This window comes from Scleropages formosus, chromosome 1, assembly GCF_900964775.1.
Source record: "Scleropages formosus chromosome 1, fSclFor1.1, whole genome shotgun sequence".
In the NCBI taxonomy this organism is placed as follows: Eukaryota; Metazoa; Chordata; class Actinopteri; order Osteoglossiformes; family Osteoglossidae; genus Scleropages; species Scleropages formosus.
The window spans coordinates 38,423,644-38,446,370 of record NC_041806.1 but is presented as its reverse complement, the minus strand read 5'-3'; the positions used below and the strand labels follow the sequence as shown (position 1 = coordinate 38,446,370).

The following is a 22,727-nucleotide window of genomic DNA, read 5'->3' as shown; positions in this document are numbered from 1 at the left end:
ATCTAACAGTCAATTTGCCGGAGATATTTTGGACCCTGCAAACAATTACTCCCACTTTTACAGGTAAAACAACATATATAAAAGAGTTCTTTTTCACTCTGTCGCCGCACCGTGGATTTTATTTTTTGCTTCGGCTTTTTTTTTCCCCAGGAAAAAACAACCATATTTCAAATTCAACGGAAGTCGCTCCTCTAGTACGTGATGACGCATTCCGAACGCCCCCCTGGTATCGAAATGCGGCGTTCCTTTAACGTGCCTACGTCATGACGCTCTTCGTCACTGCGCTGCGTATGATGCTTGTGTGTGTTTTTTTGAGGAACGAAGGAAAACAGGGCTGGTGAAGAATTTATTCGGGTTACAATTTGGTAAGCTAGGACGATTCTTTACGTTAAAAATGAAGAGAGCGACGGGTTGCTGAAGGACGCGGGACAGGTGAGTCCGGGCCTTCGGAGAACGGAAAATCCTGGTGCGAGGCTCAGGCTGCGGGCCCAGCTGTAATGGCCGAGCTGCTTACACACAACAACAACAGGTTTATTGTCACGCGGCTTGTGTAAAAAGACGGGTTTCCGATACCCCTCTCGGTCTGTCACCGCAGGGCAATTTTGTTTGTTTGTTTGTTTTTTTGTTTGTTTGTTGTCGGGGTTTGTAATTGCGTTTGGTTTGGCCAGTGCCCGTCCGGTCCGTGTGAAAAGAGCCGAGTCTGTCTCTCTCTGGTTCACTGACTCACACTGGAGACAAAGACGCTGAGTGAGTGTGTATCTGTGTATGTGATCGTAATGAATCCCCTGACGTTCCAGTCCCCGTGTCGTGTGAGAAGAAACGAGCGCCGAGGTTTACTAACTAACGCGGCTCGCGTTCGTCTACTTCCTTCCCTTTTTTTTTCTGCGAGTTGCGCCACTGCCGGGGTCGGTCAGTGCTGAGCGCGAGCGCTCGGACGTGTCCGGACTGTTGCTGTTCATTCATTAGTCTCACAGTCAGACAGAGACAACTTTATTTAGTGATTTGTCCCTTACATCTCGACATTGTTACTGTATCGATCCAGGTTGACTAAGGCAGAGCAGTGGGGCTGGCAGTGGAACCCGACCCTGATCGCCCTAACCAGGACGTGGCGTTTCTGCCACCTGTTTGTTTATTTTCATTGGATTTTTTTTTTTTTGTGTGTTGTGATCAAGAAACATACTAGGAATTCTGGTTTTTCTGTTTGCATTTATTTGGCTGATCTTGCGTTCAACTGAAGAAGAGCAACTCGCAGTGATGGACTGGTACCGGACGCGTTACGCTGGCTCTTCGTTTATAGGAACGATGCTCACTTACATAACATTTCATTTGTATTTTCTTCACTTTGATATTTTCAGAAACATTTTTTTGTAGGGAACACCACGTGTTTTAGTTGGCTGGGTGAACAAATATGTGTGGCATCCAAACAGAACAGGGATGTGGGACCAGATTAGTTGAACTCATTCATTCACACAGTGTTTATGGCTGGAGTCTGCTGTTCATGTGTTTTGCTTGTCAGTAACAAGATGATGGATGTTTCACATGTTTGTGGGATCAGTCAGCAGCCCTGAATCAGAATTTATGTAAATGGAATTTTTATTTTCCATCACAAATGTAGCTCAAAGTTACTATGAATTCATTTAAGGTATGCTTTCTGTGTTTCTGTACTAAGCTTCTTGCATCCTTCCTCTTGTAAGAAGAGTCTGGTCCTCATACTGGGACAGTTCGGGGTAAGATCATTGATCATGGCTGTCTGCAGCATGAGAAGGGATTTGACCCAGTGCTTTGATTGTAAGGCAGTGGCTTTAACCACTATCTTCCCTGTTGTCCAGTATTAAAGATGAAAGTCATACTGAATATTTTTTTTTATTAAAGCTACAGCTTCATTTATGCACAACCCAACGACATAAGTCGAGAGACATCTGTATCATCCTTTTATTGATTGTGGCTTGGTGACTTTGGAGTTACAAACAGAATGCTTGTGCTAGCTGTGTTTGTACTATGAGCCAGTGAACATTGCTTTGTACAACAAAACCTTTATTGAAAGTTCCAGAGTAACTGTAAATAGAAATTTCTATTCAGTTTATTTTTATAGAGAGCTTTTTCACAGTGACAGAGTGCTGAACAAAGGATCAGAGACAAAACACAAGTAAAAGGTTGGCTATACATTAAATCACTACAATAACTATGTTAATTATTAGAGCTATAAGTAAACCAGCTGGACACACAGTAAAGGAACAAAAAACTTCCAGGTGAAAGGCAAGGGAATTAAACAAAAGAAAAAACCTCGGGGGGTTCAAGTGCCAGTGGCTGCCCAGCCGTACTTGCCGTTGTAGATAGAAACAAAGACTTTTAAGTCAACTTAAATGGCTATTTATAATATCATTGTTAGACGCCAATAAGTTGATGTCCCGGTCCACATAAGCAGGTCTCATCCACCATGGCATGCAGTCATCAGCCTCTGTCAGCATGGAGTGCTGGTATTACGGCAGCCTCTTGAGGTCTTCTCATGGGGAAACACTGCTCAGCAACAAAGACAGGGTTAGTAACTGTCAAAATAATGAGATTAGAGAGTTTTATACTGAAAAAAATAGCACAGCAAACCTTAATCACATCTGTCATGGATGCATCGGGATGAATATGTAAATCTTAAGCCTGGATTTAAAGGGTAAAATTGACGGAGGATTCCTGCCAATAACTGGCAGACTATTCCAAAGTTATTGGAAAACTGTGAGGTTAGAGGTAATGTGTGTGTTTTTTCCCATCCTGAAAGAGTACTCAGATTTTTCTTGGTGTTTTTTTTGTGTCCCTTCTAGGATGGCTGGCTGTGGTGAAGTTGACCATTCTGTGAATATGCTTCCTTCAGGCAGGAAGGGGACAGGAGAGGCGTGTCCAGGTGGCTCCTCTCCTGCCCTTTCGGTCCCAGAGTGTGCCATCTGCTTGCAGACTTGTGTTCATCCAGTGCGATTGCCCTGCAGACACATCTTCTGCTTTCTGTGTGTGAAGGGTGCATCCTGGCAGAGTAAGAGGTGTGCTCTCTGCAGGCAGGAGGTCCCGGAGGACTTCCTGGAGCGGCCCACCTTGCTGTCCCCAGAAGAGCTGAGGGCAGCAGGGCGTGGCCATGGGGACTATGCCTGGTACTATGAGGGCCGCAATGGGTGGTGGCAGTATGATGAGCGTACCAGCAGGGAGCTGGAGGATGCCTTCACCAAGGGCAAGAAGAGTACTGAAATGCTGATCGCCGGCTTCTTGTATGTGGCTGACCTGGAGAACATGGTCCAGTACCGGCGCAACGAACACGGGCGCCGCCGCAGGATAAAGCGGGACATTGTTGACATCCCTAAGAAGGGGGTAGCAGGACTGCGACTGGACACTGACCCTGTGGGAGGGGCGCCCGCCGCGCTGGGCCGGGACAGCTCTGCTGATGGAGCAGACACTGTGGGACCACAGAGCGGGCCTGTCCAGCCCCCTGCCAGCCCCGCCTCCCCCTCACCTGACAGTAGCTCTCTGGAGAACTCCCTCGCACAGCTCCACATCACACTCCCAACTAGGCGAGATCGAAGCAGGAATGGGGAGAGTGGGCAAGAGGAAGACGAAGATGATGTTGGAGATGCTGCCCCAAACACCTCTGTAGATGAGTCTGAGTCAGCCAGCAGTGAAGAGGAGTATGGGCAGGAGGAGGAAGCAGATGAAGATGCTGCACCGAGCAGACAGGGTCATTTAAGGGAGGACCAGGGAGAGTTATTGTCCCCTGGAGCAGAGTCCTCCAGCAGCAGTGAGAGGTCGAGAAGGCCTGATGGTCAGTGCACCGTGACTGAAGTGTGAACTCTGACCTCAATCGTGTCAACCCTTCCCATACCACGGGAACATGGTTATTGCACTGAACAGTCTCACCCACCGCTACTCAAAACACTACTGTTACCTGAATGATTAGATGCTCCCAAGTACAAAACCCAAATCAAACAGTAAAAAAGACTCATTAGACCAGATGTCTGGTGGAGACCAACCATTTTATGGGAGCAAGGAATCTTCTCTGAGCAAATTTACGTAACAGTTTTAGGGCTGATTTTTTTTTTTTTTTTTTTTTTTTTTCCCCCCCCTCAGTGTTTTTGTTGTAATGGACTCAGTTTGTCTGAAATTGTATTATGCGCTTCCCTTCCATCACTTAATGCCCAAACTGAACTCTCTGAATTAGTGTGCTACATAAGCAAAGCATGATCTTTGGGTGTTGAATCCATATTCCATCTTAATGTACTAGTATTTATCATAACTTGTGCATGTGTTGTCGTCAGAAAAGGGTACTGAACACTACTGGCAGGAGAGTCTTTTTTTTTTTTTTTTTTTTTTCCCCCCCCTTCCCCAGTTTTGGAGTCTTAACCTGTAATTTTGACATTGTTAAAACTGTTAGGAATTTTGAGGTTTTTAAGAACATATAACATTACTAACAACATTTTCATTTGTTCCTTCCATTTTTGCTCTGTCTTTCAGAAAAAGATTTAAAAGTTCTGTACTAGTTTTATTGTAATATTTTGTTAAATGATTTGTAATCTTAAAAATAAAGTATTTGTCAGTTTCTCATCTTCAGTAGACTTTGGACTAAGACTTTTTGTGTGTAGGACACTGTCAGAATATTCTTTCGGAAGATGAATTTGAGACCCCAAACCTGTTTTTTTATTGATTTATGTTTGGCACGCCTTTGGGGTAATTTACGGAATCGCTTTAAAAAGGGGACCAAACAGATTTTAGTGTATTTTATTCCATGAACATTTTGTGTAAATCTTGAAAAACTCCATCTGTGCTTCTGGGATGATGTTATCGGGTAACTGTAGTCTCCAAGCAGGAATGCATCCCTCAGATTGGAGTGCCACTGGTCAGCAGTCAGCAGGAATTATTTTAACTCAAGGAGAGTTATTAGGATTTCTTTTAATACTACCACTTCAGCTGGTTAGCCATGTTCTTCCAGAGGTCAAGTATAAAAATGGTTTATGAAGCAGAAGACTGTCCAGCCTTGAGGGGGAGCCCGAGTGCATTTCCTTCAATTCATTGCAGATACACAAACGTAAATATCTAGCAACAACAACAAAAAATAAACATGGGCCAAGGACTTCAGGGTCAAAAGGACGAGCAGGGTAAGATTTCTGGCACCCGGCTGCTATTTTGGTTGCCCTGGCGGATGTTTGACGGGGAGGTGGAAGAGCAGATGAAAAGCTCATCTTCAGACATCTTGGCTGAGTGATTATTTACTCAGCTGCCACATGCTGAAGGTGTAATTGCACATGTGTTAGAAGACAATGTGCTCAATCAGAACTAATTTCAAAGTTTTACCACCTGTAATTACTGTACTCTAGGAAATTTTGCAACTTTAAGGTCAAGTCTTTAGTGGTATATGCCTTTAGTATGCCAACTGCAGAAATACAAGTCAACTCTGCAAGCAAACTCTGCATAAAGTATAACTACGGTTAGGTACAACCATGTAAAATAAGTTAGGGAAGGTAGTGTAGTGGTTAGCTGATGCCTTTAGCCCTAAAGGTTGCAGGTTTGATCCCCAGTCTAGCTGTAGTATCCTTAGGCAAGTTACTTGCCCTAAATTGCTCTAGTAAAATTGCCTAGCTCTATAAGTAGGTAAATAATTGTAAGTTGCCTTGAAGGAAAGCATGAACTAAATTAATAAATGTACTTTGAAATGGTTTCGAATCACATAAATACGTTTAAAGAAACAGAATTCTTCAACAGTTTCTTCTGTACATTACTGCATTTCACTAACATTTCACTTCACGAAATTTAAGGGCATCACAAACTTTAATTGAAGGTTTAAAATAAAAGTGAAATAAGCCTTTGTAAGAAGAAATAACCAACATGCTTCCTACTCCACTAAGATGATGTCATGAGGGGAACCATCACAGCATATAATACAGCACTCAGAAAATGTGGCAATTTTAGGAGTCAAGCATAGAGTTAAAAGTACGGAAACGCAGGCAACGACAGGGAGGTGCGTACTATCTCTTCTACGTAATGCACTGCACTCTTAAAATACGCCGGGTACATTCTTAGTACATTCCTAAAGCGCTATCCAGCTGGCCCGAAATACTCGTCTCACTTATTTACAGAGGGGACAAACGGAGGGTGTCCCATGCAGTCCTGTCACATGATGACTGTCTCCATTTGGCTGGAGAATGAGCAAGACGTCTGGATCTCTGCAGGAGTGCCGGTGGCAGTGATGCTGGGGATGCGGGCGGCCCAGCGGGACGGTGGGCGTCGCTTCGCCGGACGGGCAGGGCGGGAGAAAGGCCTTGTGGTGGACATGGAGGATGGCAAGCTGGTCTCCTATGAAAATATTCAGAACGAGTCATCTTCATCGAGCTAAAGCATTCTTCTTTGCTCATATTTGGTTTATATTTCTTTGTCCATATTTTGAGCCAAGACATTCATTTTTGACGTGCAATATTACTTTAATCCTGCAAAAGAGGATTACTCTAACAATGAACAGTAAAAAGATAACGTGGGTGTCACTGCAGAACACCGGACAGCTGTAATTGTACTTTTGTGTAGTTTTAGTGATCTGATACCAAACAATGGAAAGTCTAGCAAGGACTCCGCTCATTAAACATGAATATTACCGGTGTAATTCTCTTAGAATATATCCCTGTTCTAGAGGTGAAGAGAACGTGAACAAGGATGATCAGAAGAGTCTAAGACTTATCGTTTATTTCAAAGAATAGCGTCCGTATGTCGTTTTTATGTGCCGTCGTCTCCCTCCAAAGTAATTTCACGTAGCGAAACGTTTTTCCCAGCATTCCTGCCACTTTCACATGCAAAATGCCGGAAGTCTCCAATTGTGATTTGACTAAGTCCTGCCTTCACATTATTGTGGATGCTTGGAACTTATTCAAATATCCTTCCTTTCATCTTCATCTTGACTTTTCGTAACAGAAAGAGTCACCGAGGACGAGGTTGGGACAGCGCGCAGGTATCGAAGGTACGATATAGTATGGAGGTGTCACATAAATGCTTCTTTCCTGCTAAGAGCAGTACGAAAATGGTCGAGAGCGTCTATTCAAGAATCTCGATCTCTATCTCTAGTCAAGAATTTTTGGCAGAAAAAAATGTAATAATTTGAAATAACAAACAAGTCTTAGAATTTATTAGACCCCTGCCTTAGTCTTGGACTCTTGCTTGTGTACGTCCATGTGTCTAAGTGTATGGCACACGGAGGTGGGGATCTTGAGGAGCACAGGCAGCGTTTGTGTCGGTGTTCTGTCAGTACTGACCTGCAGCACAACCTGAGCTCGGTTCGAACTCCAAACTTTCGGAGGGGTCGATGACTGCTGCTCAAGCTCTAACGTGTTTATGAGCGTGATGATGTCATCATGACACTGCACGTTCGGAGCCGGGCACTGGGATGAACTCCGCGTCAGAGGGCTTTCCCGGTCAGAGCAGGAAGAAGGCGCTGTGCCAAGCGTGGAACCCAAGCAGATCTTCCCCACAAAGTCTCTTTCAGCTGGGTGCAACTGCTCCCTTTCAGCCCTGTTATGTGAAGTGCATTTCGACACTGGCAAAAGCGAAGGCAACTTATTGATATTAAACTTGCCAGGAGTTGAGCTCATTCGTTTTGCGCTGGCAGACGCCACTGTGGTGACCACCAGGCCAGAGTCCATCAGCGTCTTGCCCTCATTTTCTTTAAGCATTGCTCCGAATTTCCGGAGCACAGAGGGGCTGACGCACTTCCGCTCAGGGGTGGAAGCTGGAAATTCTGGATCTGCCGTTGTCAAGCTATTGCGGTGCCACGAAGTGGTACGAGGAGGAATGGGTGGGGCATCTGCATTCGTTGGAGAAGCTCTGAACCTTTGATCCACCTTGGTGGGATCGCTGGAGTTGTTGTACCACTCATATCCTGAGTAAAACACTTTGTTCTTCCTGTTCTCTGCTTCTTCGCATCCTTCGCTGGCTTTCACTGAAAACGTTTTATCCCTGAAGGTAGAAAACACACACAGACAATTTCCATCACCAAAAATAGAGCGACTAATCATTCTAGCATGTATTATCAAGTGAAATGTCAATTATGTAATGTAATGTGACGTGATGTAACTCCCTTTTCCGCATTGCTCCTCGAGACATACGTCCTCGGGAGGAAAGTGTCTGAAAACACCACTTTTATGAAGACTGCGTTGATCACACTATACAACTGTATTCTAAAAATGTATGGCATCTCTGAAGAAGGGAAAAATCGACTGATGAATAACAATAAGAGACATTTTTGGCAAATATTACATGCACATGGATGAGGCATTATATCTATGTAGGCTAAATACACACACAGTGGTTGAAGCCACTTGTCCTAAGCAGGGTCACGGCGAGCCGGAGCCTAACTCGGCAACACAGGGCGTAAGGTTGGATAGGGAGGGGACACACCCAGAACAAGATGCCAGTCCATCACAAGGCACCCCAAATGGGACTCGAACCTAGACCCACCGGAGAGCAGGCACAGGCCAAACCCGCTGTGCCAACACACCCCCCCTAGCCTAGAACTTAAAGCAGATATTGGGTAAGTGACATTCCATTTTGTTACCTTTTGTCGCCAGACTTTTTCCACATTGTATCGGGGCATCTATTAAACTGCTCACTCATTTGGGTGCGTCCATCCAGTGTCTGACAAAAAGAGGAAGAGACCGAATTAATCCTCAAGAGACTGCGAGCGAGAAACAAAAACACGGACGAGTGGACACTCACAGTGTTGAGTGGGGTGTTTTTCTTTTGCTCAGACGTGGTGGTGGATTGGTTGCCATGGAGGTTGGCAACGGAACTGTCGGGGGTCTGCAGCGTGGCCGGGGAATTCATGTACTCAACAGCCTGTCCCAGACAGAAATTAAGGATGTCTTCCAATTCCCTCATGGCCGAGTCCTGTCCAGCATCTCTGCTGTGATCAGCGTGGGAACTGGAGCCATTGCTGTTGTATTTCATTGGGTTACCATAACCATGACTACTGTTCCAGCCATTTCTACGCTGACTCAACAGCTTATTAGCACTGTGGCCTTGGCAAACTGGATGGTCCCTGCTGCCGTTAGTAAGGTGGTTGGCTGAGTCACAGTGGCCATTACTATAGTGACGAAATGAGTCACCATTTCCATAGCTCTGGTGATGGGGAGAGTAACAGTGGTCACTACTGCGATGACTGAAGTGCTTAGATGAGCCTTTGGAACGTTGGCTAGATGTAGGAAGCCAGGGGTCTGTCTTCCCGTCCAATCCAGCCTCAGTTTCCTCTCGACGAGCCTTCACTTCCTGATAAAGCTAAAAAAGTGGCAACACAAAAACTCATTATAAAACACTCAAAATTATAAGCCTGTTCTATAGTGACCTTCGGAATACATTCTGCTTACGATTTGCATGTTATATACTTTTAGTATTCTGAGGAGTCTTTAACATTGAGTTATGATGTGATATCTGCTTAGAGAGACGTATGAGTGTATGCGGGTATGCTAGTTGTTTTTGGTTAAGTAGATTCTTCTTTTATTAGTGTTAACTGGACAGTTAGAGTGTGAGGAAGGTGGCACTGTCATCATAACCCAACATGGGCATTCTAGCACCTACTATTACTTTCATCATATTGCCGAATAGCTGGTTGCTGTATAGAGTTGCCTTAACTGACTCTATAAATGTGTTATGTTCAAAGCCCTACCTCCTCTATGTTCCTCTGCATGTCTCTGAGCTGCCTCTCCCACTCCTTGCACCCGGCATCAAGACGCCCAAGTAGGCTGGGCTCATTCTGCACCCATCCTCGCTCATATCGCAGGTTCATGACCGTCTGCTCGATGACAACGTGCTGCGTTCTCCGTTTTCACCAACACACAGCTTTCCCACTTGTATTGCTGATAGAAAACAGATACTGGAATTATTATTATTATTATTATTATTATTATGAGTTAACTGATTAACTGTCATTTTCATCCAGGGATGTGAAGCATTTATACAGCAGGGTATTTTATTGGAACCTTTTAGGGCTAGTACCTTGCTCAAGTGTAGCAGTGAGAGAAATGGGATTGAAACCAACAACCTTCACTTAAATCTGTAGTCATACATTCAGCAACTTGAAACAAACTTATGATGCTGACCAGTAAATCATAAATCTGGAGAAACAGTGCTTTCCTGCTGATTTTCCTGCTGAAACATTCCACTGATAAATTTACCTGGCATCTATGATGTCTCTTCACTCAAAAAAACCTTAAAAACCTCAAAAAAAAAAGAAAACCCAAGAAGATATGGCAACTGTGTTTGGCTCCATTTCCACGGGAGGTGAGACCCAGTTTGTACTTCCTTCCCCAAGTACCCAAAAATACATGCAATGATGTAAGAACTGGTGGGTTATTTTTAGGGCTTGTCACTAAGCCTCCAGTCTTCCAGCACCCCCAACTCCTCACCCCACTTGCAAACAACACACTGGGAAGGGGGGGCGCCGTAACATTTTATTATAGACCTCTGTTAACAGCCAAAGTGTATCGCATGGCTCATCAGTGTTTACACTCTTATAGCGTTGATAATTCACACCCTCAACTTTGTAAATCTGCCGAGTTAGTCTTATGACAAGAGCTGTTAATTATTTAATTTTTAGGATAAAAATACATTATTTACCATTTATACACCAGGGGTACTGGCAAAACAACACCTCTGATCATTCCTGTTATTATATAGACTATATACACATATTTATGTTTAGATACACACACATATATATTACAAAGTGGTATATTCACATTCTGAAAAAGGACTAACTATATCTATTCATTTTTTTCAAGCCTCCCGTTACAAACATGAATACTTTCCATTTTCCACGTGACTTAAGTTGCATTCTACTGTTCTTTGTATTTCTTCTTTTTATTTTTATCAGTATCTTTCTACTATTCCACTGCATCTTGTTAAGGTACACTGAGGGAGCTGAGGTTGGTGATTTTGTATGAGGTCTAAATTAACAGGATTTAAAAAAAAAAAAAAATCCCACTGATATATAATAGAAAAAAATGCCTGTTACAAATGTGCATTTTTTTAACTTAAGCCTCTTTTGCTAGTTTATGATTTATTTTATTCGTTTTTCAGAAAAGCAATGAAAAACAAGGCAGATGATGATGATACTTTCATATTCTTATACTACATTGCTAAAAACATCTAAAAAAGATCTTACCAGATTCTTTTATGCTGTACTCGGAGAAGCCTTTCACTGCTTATCCATTAATTTTGTTCAAAGTTGATAACTGGTCTGTCCAGGCTGGTCACAGGACCTTTTGCACAACTCCAGCTTGCTGCTCTCACTTTTGGGACTCTTCCACAGTGCTGAGACTTTGACAGCTCACATGTCTTGCAAAACACTGTGGGTCACATTTCCCGTAGATGGTTTCTAAGTGATGTTAGGTCTCGGAGGGGGGGATTGACCCCCTAGATCATTCTAGACCGCCTTTTTTTTTTTGGTTGGCAGCTCTAATTCCAGGGCGCTTATAGTCTTCATAGTAACAAGTGGCGCCGGCCAAGGAGCCAGGATCATGTGTCATCATGTCAGTTCATTCATCAGGAGACCTTCACTGTGCGACTTATGGCCTATTTATCTGTCCAGAAAAAGAAAGTTTACACTGGCAGAGATAAAAGAACTTGTGTTGCTAGCCTGTTTTAAGACTATGCAGCTGTGATCTCACGATACTCATAGTGTCAACAGAATGCACTCCATAGTGTCAACGGGTATACAAGTTCCTTAGCTTCTTAGCTCAAAATATCCTCCTGCATGCTAGGAAAATGTTTAATTTCTTAATGACGCACACATGTTACATTTCACTTATTTTAACTCATCCATTTGCGTTAAGATTGCTCAAGGACCCCTTCTCAGCCCTGCGTCACAACTGCCAGTTAGAGGTCAATGACTTAAATAGAGGGACCTTCGCTGACGATAGGTTGTGTACTTCTAAGGTCTACTCAGATGTAAACACAAATAACATCCACTGGCCCCTCAAGTGATGAACACAGTTTGGACCGGAATTTTCTTTGTGACTTGATTTTTTTTCGTAAATCCAAAATTAATTTTACGCCTAATGCACAATCAGCCAAATGATTTAGAGTTCCCTTGTTTAATCCACAGGTCAGATTCTGTAAAACCCTCAGGTAAGACTTTTTTAACAATAGATAGATAGATAGACAGATAGATAATTTATCTTTAAATAGTGGAATTTCAAATCTTCACAGAACAAGGAACCAGTAAACTTTCAAGACATATCTCACATAAAATACCATGTTCTTTAACCACTTTTTACTAATATACTACTTTACTAAAATTTACTAAAGTTTGTATTGACCAAAAGGCATTTTAAAAAAGCAGTTATAATGCACAGGAGAACAATGCATATATCGGCATCGCCAGAGAGACAAGTCTGTCTGTCCTTACCTTTCTGTAATGCAGCACGGAAAATGCAGGGTGGAGGCATGCTTTACAAAGCTGTTCAAGGAACAAAGATGAAATACTGCATGCATAACCCAACCTAGAACAAATCACAGCCTAGTTCTAAGATATTCGGGCCTTCATTCACATTTACACTTCAATAAAGAATACCAATATAACAATGCACGCAGCATGCACACTGTCTGAACCACTCGTCACATACAGGGTTGTGGGGAGCTGGAGCCTAGCCCAGCAATGCAGGGCGTGGGGCTGGAGGGAAGGGGGACACACCCAGGACAGGACACCAGTCCATTGCAAGGCACCCCAAGCAGGACTTGAACCCTAGACCCACTGGACAGCAGGACCCGGTCCAACCAACTGCACCACCACACCCCCCCGTTATAACAATGCAATAGTAATTAATGATGATCTGACTGTAACCTGAAAATAAGAGCTATAAAATTTTGGTTTATTACCTTTAAATGGCATTTTTCTCAAAAGCAACTTATTATGTTTAGCTGCTTACAATTATTTACACATCTGGGTAATTAGTGGAGCAATTACTAGAGGTAAGTACCTTGCTCAAGGGTACTACAGTCGGAGGGGAGATTCATATCTGTGACCTTTGGGTCCAAAGGCAACAGATCTAACCACTACACCCCCCTAGCTGCCCCATACTCTTCTAAAATTGTATATAAATAGAACAGTGTTCTTAATACGAAACTATAACTTGTTACACATGTTAATGGCTATACAGTGTATTAATCAATAGGTATTTGATAAAACAGAGTGCCATGATTACTTGGCAGATGTTGCGGGAGGTCCAAAAATCTGAGCAAATGGACTCCTGCAGAGTCCCACATATACTGGGAGGACACATTCGCCTTGCCTAAACGCTACGGGGAGGGGTCATCACCCACCTATTACACTTATAATACACTGGTAAAATGGTATTATTTGTTAATTCTGCTTTCATTCATGAACAATCACTGTTACTACAGTCATCATTATAGGCTGCATTATGCAAATGAAGAACTATACAAAAACTTGAGTGTTTCCTAAGTTTTGTGCAGAGCACTTCACCTCAAATAAAACTGTTCCAGGGTCCCGCCCACATTCAGACACATTTCTGCTGTAACATTTGAATGAATCTGAGGACATTCACTTACCATTTAAAAAAGCTCAAAGGTCTGATCCCAGATGAAGAAAGCATGACATGTTTGATTGCAGAAAAAGCATAAAAATATTCCCACACTTTTTTTTTTTGACACTTTGATAACATGTTCAAATCAATTAAAACTCACAAATGAAAGATGGGGTGTTCTACAATACGGTGACATTAGAGGACAAAGAAAAGCGTAAAAAGAAAGATCAACTTAAAAATAGTGGGATATGAAAGCGAGGAGAATAATACAAGGATGAGAATGAACAGAATAATAGGCTGAAACATCTGCAAAGGAAGCAAAGAGGAGAAGAGATTATTCATTAAATGACCGTGTCAGATTTTGGACATAACATAGTCTTGTTTTTTATTTTTGCGTTTTCAAATGTGAGGGAACAAGTTCAATCTAAACCCGATGCTGAATAATGGAGAAACATGAGAGGTGGTATGAAACTGCTATAAGATCTGGTTTCAAGCTATGTGCACTTTCCTTTTTTGCGTTGTGTTACAGCACACAGCAGTAAGGCCGGCGCTCGTCGTTCATTACCATTCGGCGTTCCTACGTGCGGTTCCTTGCGCACTCCGTCAATCTACTTGTGTTTGTTTTTCATTTGCGACGAAGACACGAGCGATTTCAACACTTGGTGCAGGCACTTTGGCGAGAGCTCAAATGATTCAGAAAATGTTGTTCACACAGGTTCTGAGAGGTGTGTGAAATGGGCTATTTATTTTACATTAAGCTGATGACTTTCTCCAAAGTGACATACAATGGTAAGATACTTAGCATTATTCTGTCATTTATATAGCTGGGTAGTTCCTTACTTAAATGCAGGGGGATTACCGTGGTACAGCTGGTAGTGTGGTGCTTAGCGCTGCTGCCTTTTGGACCTAAAAGTTGCAGGTTCAAATCCCACCTTCAGCTGTAGTACTCTTAAGCAAGGTTCTTACCTTAAATTGCTCCTATAAAATTACCCAGCTCTAGAAATGGGTAAATAACTGTTGGTAGATTAACACTGTAAGTGTCACTTTGGAGAAAAGCATCAATGAAATGAATAGATGCAATGTAAATGAATGATTTAGGGCAAGTACCTTGCTCAAGGGCACAACAACTGGAGGTGAGATTTGAACCAGCAATGTTCAGATCCAAAAGCAACAGCAGCCCCTTGGTGGTCATTGCAGAAATAATGTCTTGGAGAAGATTAACCTTAATTGACACATTTTGGATCCCAGCAAGAAACACACACATCAGAGCACGGTTACAGACACAGAAACGTACACACACCTGACTTACAGACAGAGGCTCATCTTTGTTCTTGTCTTCTGATGCGGGGATCTCCAGGCGGTCAATGAAGGTCTGCAGCTCCATCCTGAAGGCCTTCATCTGGGCGTTGATCCGGAAAAGTAGCTCATGCTCCCGGATGCGGGAACCGTCCTCCAGCTCATCCATCCCAAACAGGTCCCCGCTGGCCATGAAAATTCGAGCCTCGGCAATAATGGTACTAGTGTCGGCGATCACCCGATCTATTGTTCGGCGCAGTCGCTCGGCCTCCGTGCGGATGTCGATCATCTGCTGTCGATCTTTAAGGCTTCTGGACAGGAAGCGCCCATCGGGGGAGTAGAGAGGGCATGCCGGGGTCAGGCAGCAGACACTACGCACCTCCTCGGAGTCGCTCTCGCCCCCAACCGGGCCCTCGCGCATGCGATGTGGGGTATGTGCTTCCTCTTCGCTTTCCCTTCGCCCGCTGTTGCTCTCGGTGTCGCTGTCACGGGGGCTGGACCGGAGCCCAATGCGGGCGGCCAGGTCGTAACGCTGCATGTTGGAGGCGAGGGCGCGGTTCTCGTACTGGAGGCGCGCCACCTTCGCGCCGAGCTCATCGATGTGGAGCCGCGCCGCCCTCAGCTCCTCCCGGAGCGCATCGGCCTTTTCGCCGACTCCGCCAACTGCGTGCCGAGGTCCCTCGTGACACATCGTCCGGAGCTTCAACTTGCCGAGCTCCCCGGAGACCCTTTCATTCCGCTCCTCCGTGTCAGCCAGGCTCCTGCGCAGAGTCTCCGTCTCATCTTCTGCCAGCTGTAGCTGCTGCTGGAGCTCCGAGATGAGCTCGGTGCGCTCGTGACGGCCGCCCAAGTCGGACGCACCCGCCAGGTCCTCGCCCCGCACGTCATCCAGCTCCGCCTTCAAACCGCGGTTCTCCACCTCCAGCTCCACGATCCTCCGGCCCAGGATGTTGGCCTCCTCATCTACCATGCGCAGTCTCAGTTTCAGCTCCGCCTCGCGGGTGCTAGGAGGCCCCCTTGCCCTGCCCTTGGACAAGGGGCAGTCTAGAGCACCATAGAGAGAGTGATATTTCTGCAGCTCAGCCCCCAGTCGGTCTTTATCCTTGTCAGTCTTTGCCATCTTCTTGCTCATCAAAGCTACCTCTTCTTTAATAAATGACAACTGACATTTTAGGTCCTCATTATCTTCCTGCGGAGACATAAATTTTACATTTTTTGTTTTGCAATTAGCTTAAAAGAGAACTAAAAAGTCACACGGAATGTGGACGCCAAACAACCTCTTCGATTCTCTTATATTAATTATTTCAGCCGCTCCTAAAAGCACTGCGTTCACTTCATGTGTTATTTACCACCTTTTGCGAATCCATGCTAACCTCTGTTGGGGTCTTCGTGGCCTTTTTGTCAGGCCTCTGTAAGTCTTTGCTTCCTCTGCGTTTCAGCGACAGCTGGAAAACATTCACATGAAGGAAATATTGTTCACCTTTCTGAGCACCATGAAAGTGAAGATATTTTAAACTCATCAATAAACAAGAAAACTTTCATTCAAACCTTCAGAGTAACAAGTGAGAAATCCATTACTAATAACTGCTCATCTAGTTGTGGCCCAGAGATTATGCTGGAAGCACAGGGTAAGAGGAGAAGCACATACATTGACTTACACCTACACGCACTAAAGGCATTTTGAAGTGATCAACTGAAACACACGTCTCCGGACTGCGGGAGGTCGTACAAACACTGCGAAGACATGGCCGGATTCAAACCCATGCCCAAACCCCATCTCAGGAGCCCAGACCCCATCCAGCTCAGGAGGGCTGTCTATTGCAGCACCGTACCATCCCAACACATCAGTACATTTACATTTATTCACTTAGTAGATGCTTTTCTCCAAAGCAACTTCCAATGAACTTTCTGCAGTGTTACCAGCACACACACCTTATTCACCGTGGTGACTTACACTGCTAGATACATTACTTACAATGGGTCACTCATCCATTCATCAGTGGAACACACTCTCTCTGTCACTCACACACTATGGGGGGACCTGAACAGCATGTCTTTGGACTGTGGGAAGAAACCAGAGCACCCAGAGGAAACCCACACAGACAACATGCCAACTCCACACAGACTGAGCAGGTATCAAACCCACATCCTCAGCGCTACTCACTGTGCCGCTGTGCCATAAAGCAATGCATGTTGAAAAACAGCTTCTCTTCACAAACATATGAATTTAAGCAACGGACTATTTCACACTGATGTTCTTCCCTAATGACCGACAGCGTCCCTTACACTGTATGTGTTGGCACGTGTGTTTTGTATGTCAGTTCTGGGCGTCAGCAGAAACGTACGTTTCTGTTTCCTATGTGTTAGTTTCTCCATAAACATGGCCCTTACATTCAGTTATGGGGGTGCGCGGTGGCACAGTGTGTTTGGCTGGTGCCTTGCTGTGTGGTAGGTCTGGGGTTCAAGTCCTGCTTGGGGTGTGGTGGCCCTGTGTTTGCCTCCCCTGCCATGCAGAAGAAGGACCTGGCAACCCACTGTAACGATCTGGCTAATAAGTTAGCCCAGATCCTCATGTGGATTCCATAATATGTCATAATTACACCACCTCTGTTTCCTCCCTTGGCTTGCCTTGAAAACCACGCAAGTGGTCACTATGGGTTGGCTTCGACTCAGCACTTACCATACCATGTTCTGTTATAGATTGATCACTGAAAGTGAGATAATACTGGAGGCATAATCCAAGAAAAGACATAACTTTAATTTTTACCTTGTTTTTTTTCACTGCATAATGGGCCACATTTCTTTCTTTGTCTTTCTCATCCTCGCTCTTTCACGCTAGCAGTGACGTACCTTCATCTGAATTAAGCCACAGAACAAACATGGCTAAGGAGAGGACTCCGCAACTGAGTACAGGTTGAAACGTGCACCTCGCTTCCCGATGACTCCAGCGTATCTATAACCGGGCGCTACAGTTTGTGTATGTGCACACGCTCTTACCTCCTTGGCTTTTTCTATCTCGTTCTGCAGAGCCTGCTTTGTCACCTCCAGCTCGATCAGCTTTTGCCGTAGTTCCTCGTTCTCCTCCTCTGACTTGGTCTGTTTCTCCTCCACATTTTCCAGCTCGTTGTGCAACCTCGCCGACACGTCTTTGGTCACCTGGGAGTCCCACGCAGAGGTTAGGACCAGGTGATCAAACAGCAGTTACACACCATACAGCGCTCATCATACACTGCAGTACTCAGGTGCACTGTAACAGGCAGTAATTTGATCCACACAGCAAAGCACTGCGCAAGATCAATAGGCTGGAACGATAATCAATCTCACGCACCACTTCTACTTAGAATTCCACACAGTGCGATGCGAGAAAAAGTTCTCCAAACCGATACGAAAATTCCAATGCACGTACAAAAAAAAAAGTGAGCAATGATGCCACACGAATGAATCTGCCAGCATGAATGAACATTAGCCAGACAGCACTCGCTGCGCCCATGATGCCCGGGCCTTGTCAGCAGAGAACGTGAGAATGAGCCAGTGTACCTTCAGGTCCTGCTCCAGGCTTCGCAGCAGCTCCTCATCAGCTTCAGCGGTGCGGGGGGAGGGCAGCCTCTTCCTCTCCGCCTTGCGCAGGCGGTACTGCAGGATGCGGCAGTTTTTGCCGGCCCGCTCCAGTTCACGGCGCAGTTTCTGCAGTTGGCAGGTGTCCTCCTCGAAGAACATGTCCCGCATTTCGTCCATTTCCATCCGCATCTCTTCAAGTTCCTCCTGAGCAATTTAAAAAACGAGAAAGCGTAGCAGGCGAAGTCAACGTGCAGCAGGAGGCTGCCGTGCAACAGTCTACTCCGGAGCGGAACTGCAAGTTGTATTAAATAAACAATTATTGACAATAAACTGATGGCTGGTGTACAGTACATCAGAATTAGTTTATGCAAAAGTTATATTTTTAAACAAAACAGTGATAGTTTACACACACACACAGTCTGGAACCGCTTGTCCCAAGCAGGGTCGCGGTGAACCAGAGCCCAACCCAGCAACACAGGTTGTAAGGCTGGAGGGGGAAGGGACACACCCAGGATGGGATGCCAGTCCATTGCAAGGCACCCCAAGCAGGGCTTGAACCCCAGACCCACTGGAAAGCAGGACCTGGTCAAACCCACCACACCACACCACACCACACCACACCACACCACACCACACCACACCCCTTAGTGATAGTTTATGTTTGTACAAATATTTCACAATTACTGTGACTGGTAGAAGGTACTGATACAATGTGAATTATGGGGATAATTTAATTATGAACGCTACCTTATCTATGACTGCCAAGGACAGGCTAGGTCTACGATTACTAGAAAACTTTCAAATTTCATGGGAGACACAGCAACAGCAAAGCAAACAATTTTTTGTGACCTTGTAACACAATGATAGTTTTGCATGTTACTCATGAACATACTATTGAGAGGGACAGCTGGTAGAATAGTGGTTAGAGCTACTGCTTCTGCATCCAAAAGATGGCAGGTTCAATCCCCACCTGTGGCTGTAGTATCTGTGAGTGAGATACTTACCCAAAATTACTCCAGTAAAAAAAAACTACCCAGTGGTATACATGGGCAAATAATTGTCAACTTATAGTAACTGCAACCTGAATATTGTAAGTTGCTTTTGAGAAAAGCATCAGCTGAATGAATAAACATATCTGTGGCGGTAAGTGGTGTATACTGGTTACAGCTGTCCCATTTCCTTCTGAAAGTCCCTTAGTTCCTCTTGAATTTTTATTATGTACGTGTCACGGGTGAGTATATAATAGTACAATTCCCTTTATGTCAAAGCATTTAATCTGGGCTGAAGAAAGAAATTCACAGATGAATATCTGCCAGTTCAGTGGTATGTATGAAGCAGTAGGGAGTGTCCTGGTTAGGGGTGTTACTTTACAATACAGAGACTGTTGGTTTCAGTCCCACTCTTGCTCTGATAACCTTTAACATGGATTTGGACAAAGGTGTCAGAGAAACAACGGTTTACACACTAAGTCGCATTTGATGACAGCAGTCTGTTTGTAACCTGAGTTGTTCAAAAATGAGGTCACTTTAACCTCCAGGTCACAATTTGTAGAAGTGTTGGAACAGAGATGATTCTGTATGGGTTAGGCTCTATGAAAGTCTCTGATACAGACAAATAAAAATCTTCACAGCTCCAGCAAATAAAATCAGTGTGAGAGTTTTCATTATATTTTATTGAGGTTGACTGAGCAACATTAAAATGGAAACACCACCTCCAGCAACTCCCTTTAATCTCCACTTTTGACCAGATTGTCCCACACCCACTACTCACCGTTTAAATTTTTTTTCATTTAGGTTATGCTTTTCTCAATTTGATTAATATTGTTAATCAATTTACTACTGTTTACTCCTTTATACAGCTTTATAACTTAAGGAGAGCAATGATTGGGTAAGTACCTTGCTCAAGGGTACTACAGCAAAAGGTGAGATCTGAATCCATAACCTTTGGGGCCAGCACCTCTAACCACTATACTACCAGCTGTATCAGGAGCTCATAATAATCTTGTTATTGACCACACACACGAGGGGCGCGGTGGCGCAGTGGGTTGGACCGCAGTCCTGCTCTCCGGTGGGTCTGGGGTTCAAGTCCCGCTTGGGGTGCCTTGCGACGGACTGGCATCCCGTCCTGGGTGTGTCCCCTCCCTCTCTCCGGCCTTACGCCCTGTGTTGCCGGGTAGGCTCCGGTTTCCCGTGACCCCGTATGGGACAAGCGGTTCTGAAAATGTGTGTGTGACCACATACACACACACACAAAGAGAGTTCCAGTGCGTTTTGCTGCCCACTACCGGCTAGACGCGTAAGCGCAGGTCGCTTTCGCTGCACAACAGAAAAATAAATAGAATCGATGAATAAACACGCCTTAAAAATGTGCAACATCATCATGAGCCAGGGTACCGATCGTCCCACTGGGCCGCGTGGCTCTGTTTTGTGTGCTGCGAATATGCGGAGAGCGAGAGCGACGACACACCTTGAGCTCCTCGTTCTCCTCCAGCAGCCTCTCCATCATCATCATGTCGTCCCGAGGAGGAGGCTGCTCCTGCATGATGATCGTGGCGGCGGCCTGCAGCGGCCTGTCCCGGAGTGTGTGTCCCTCCGCAGTGACGGCGCGGCGAGTCGCCCCCCCCCGCCCCCCGCCTACACGCACCCCCACTCCCTAAAATAAACACGCACAGTTAATTATCCAGCAGCATAACATCATCGCCCGCCAGCCACTCCACTCACTGCCGACACCCCCCCCCCACCCACCGCCTCCGCTCCGGCCGTTCCTTCTTCAGCACATCTTAAATTATTACATTATAATCATGACGTGCACAGCGCGGACAGCGGACGGGACGCAGGTGATCAATGGAGGTTCTGCGCTCCGTCCTCCGCCTTCCAGCCGCACGCGGCGTCGAAGCTACACAGACTCGCGCGCGCGTTCTCGTTGCTGCTCATTCATACCGCTGCCCGCATTAACAACAACATTGCGTTACATTGTTACATTTACCTGCGCTCACGCACTGTCTGTGATCGACGTATCGCCGCCTTCTGCTCGCCTTCTAGCCCCGCGTTCGGCCTCGATGGGGGGTGGGGGTTGGGGGTTGCGGGGTGGGGGGGGCGCCGCTGTGCTCTGGAGCTCCAGCATCCGCCGATCCGCTGGGATGCGGCAGCGCTGCGGTCTAAAAGCGCAAAGCAGGAACCCCTTGGAGACGCCGAGCCCGAGAAGGGCCCTAAAAATGTGACAAAGCAAGCAAACACACACACACACACACACACACACACACTTTCTGAACAGCTTGTCCCATACGGGGTCGCGGGGAACCGGAGCCTACCCGGCAACACAAGGCGTAAGGCCGGAGGGGACACACCCAGGACGGGACGCCAGTCCGTCGCAAGGCACCCCAGGCAGGACTCAAACCCCAGACCCACTAGAGAGCAGGACTCGGTCCAACCCACTGCACCACCGCACCCCCTGCAAAGCACACACTTCCAAGTTTAATTTAGAGATGATCATTTTGCTAGCATTTTGCTGCTCATCCGCAGTGGCTAATAATATTTGCCCCATTTAAACAGGTGCCTGTTTTTACTGTGGTATTTCAAGGTAAGACTCTAGATCAAGGTACCACAGCAGCGGAGTCTGAACCAACAACCGTGCACAAGGTCAAGTCCCAAATCCGTGTCCCTTAACTGCCGCGCTACCTGCCGGTCTAAACGGCCATAGACTGTTGTATTAGCGTCAGTAATTTTGTTTAAAAGTGTCTACAGTAAAAATGCAAAGGCGTGTGAGTTATATGGTCACACGCTGTCGGGATTTGTCTGTTTTATGCACCTACTTGAACGATGAACCTCGGTGCAGCAAGTGGTAGGGAACAAACTAGGTTTGCTTGAGACTTTCATGTCTGCAGCCATGTCTCTTTCTCTTAACATAATGCACTAATTGTACTTGTGCTGAGATATATGTCACTTCGGACAAAAGCGTCTGCTAAATGAATAAATGTAAATGTAAATGTATGAAGACTTGTGTGTTCTACAGTAATAATAGAATAACAATTAGTAATATTATAATAGACCAATAACACTAACAGTATATATTTTTTATAATATTGATGAAAACGTGTGACAAAAAAATTAAAAAGTTACACATATAAATGCAAAATTTGTTACTGAAGAAACAATGATTTTTGATGACCAGCCCTGCCTGTGCAGTGGCAGAGGCTGCATTGTTCTTGCTTTCCCAGGCTGTGTTCTTGTTTATTCGTTCAAAACTGCTTGCTTCTGCATCTCTTTTATTTCTTCATGATGTACCATTAGCCTTCTTTTTCCTGAAGTATTTTAATGAATTTGC

General features: G+C 45.1%; 2 protein-coding genes across 11 annotated transcripts; one reads left to right on the top strand and one right to left on the bottom strand.

The window, feature by feature from the left end:
• The first annotated feature begins 26 nt into the window (after positions 1-26).
• On the top strand, positions 27-4,510 carry rnf146 (ring finger protein 146). The gene is made up of 2 exons (XM_018743909.2): positions 27-432; positions 2,814-4,510. The coding sequence occupies exon 2, from the start codon at positions 2,815-2,817 to the stop codon at positions 3,820-3,822; it is 1,008 nt and encodes a 335-aa protein (XP_018599425.1). The 5' UTR covers positions 27-432; position 2,814; the 3' UTR covers positions 3,823-4,510.
• Positions 4,511-5,788: 1,278 nt separating this feature from the next.
• LOC108929102 (protein SOGA3-like) lies at positions 5,789-21,647 on the bottom strand. 10 transcript variants are annotated; one of them, XM_029257930.1, is made up of 10 exons: positions 21,390-21,647; positions 20,871-21,056; positions 18,384-18,608; positions 17,844-18,002; positions 16,220-16,291; positions 14,851-16,035; positions 13,576-13,856; positions 12,413-12,463; positions 11,168-11,585; positions 9,791-9,860 (listed from the first exon to the last, which is right to left on the bottom strand). In XM_029257930.1, exons 2-7 carry the CDS (start codon positions 20,943-20,945, stop codon positions 13,746-13,748), a joined length of 1,827 nt encoding a protein of 608 aa, XP_029113763.1. In that variant the 5' UTR covers positions 20,946-21,056; positions 21,390-21,647; the 3' UTR covers positions 9,791-9,860; positions 11,168-11,585; positions 12,413-12,463; positions 13,576-13,745. The 10 variants fall into 10 exon arrangements, with proteins under 10 accessions (XP_029113785.1, XP_018598956.2, XP_029113763.1 ...); XM_018743439.2 differs by having other exon boundaries at positions 14,860-16,035; XM_029257947.1 differs by lacking the exon at positions 13,576-13,856 and having other exon boundaries at positions 12,413-12,506; positions 14,860-16,035.
• Between the last annotated feature and the right edge of the window lie 1,080 nt (positions 21,648-22,727).

Bases quoted from the DNA above. Each gene is read 5' to 3' on its own strand.
- rnf146 (XM_018743909.2), top strand. From the start codon at position 2,815: ATGGCTGGCTGTGGTGAAGTTGACCATTCTGTGAATATGCTTCCTTCA.
- LOC108929102 (XM_029257930.1), bottom strand. From the start codon at position 20,945: ATGCAGGAGCAGCCTCCTCCTCGGGACGACATGATGATGATGGAGAGG. The intron at 18,609-20,870 runs GTGTGTCGTCGC...TAAATTGCTCAG, and splicing joins AGGAGAACGAGGAGCTCAAG to GAGGAACTTGAAGAGATGCG. The intron at 13,857-14,850 runs GTGTGTGTACGT...CTTCCTTTGCAG, and splicing joins AGCCTCTGTCTGTAAGTCAG to ATGTTTCAGCCTATTATTCT.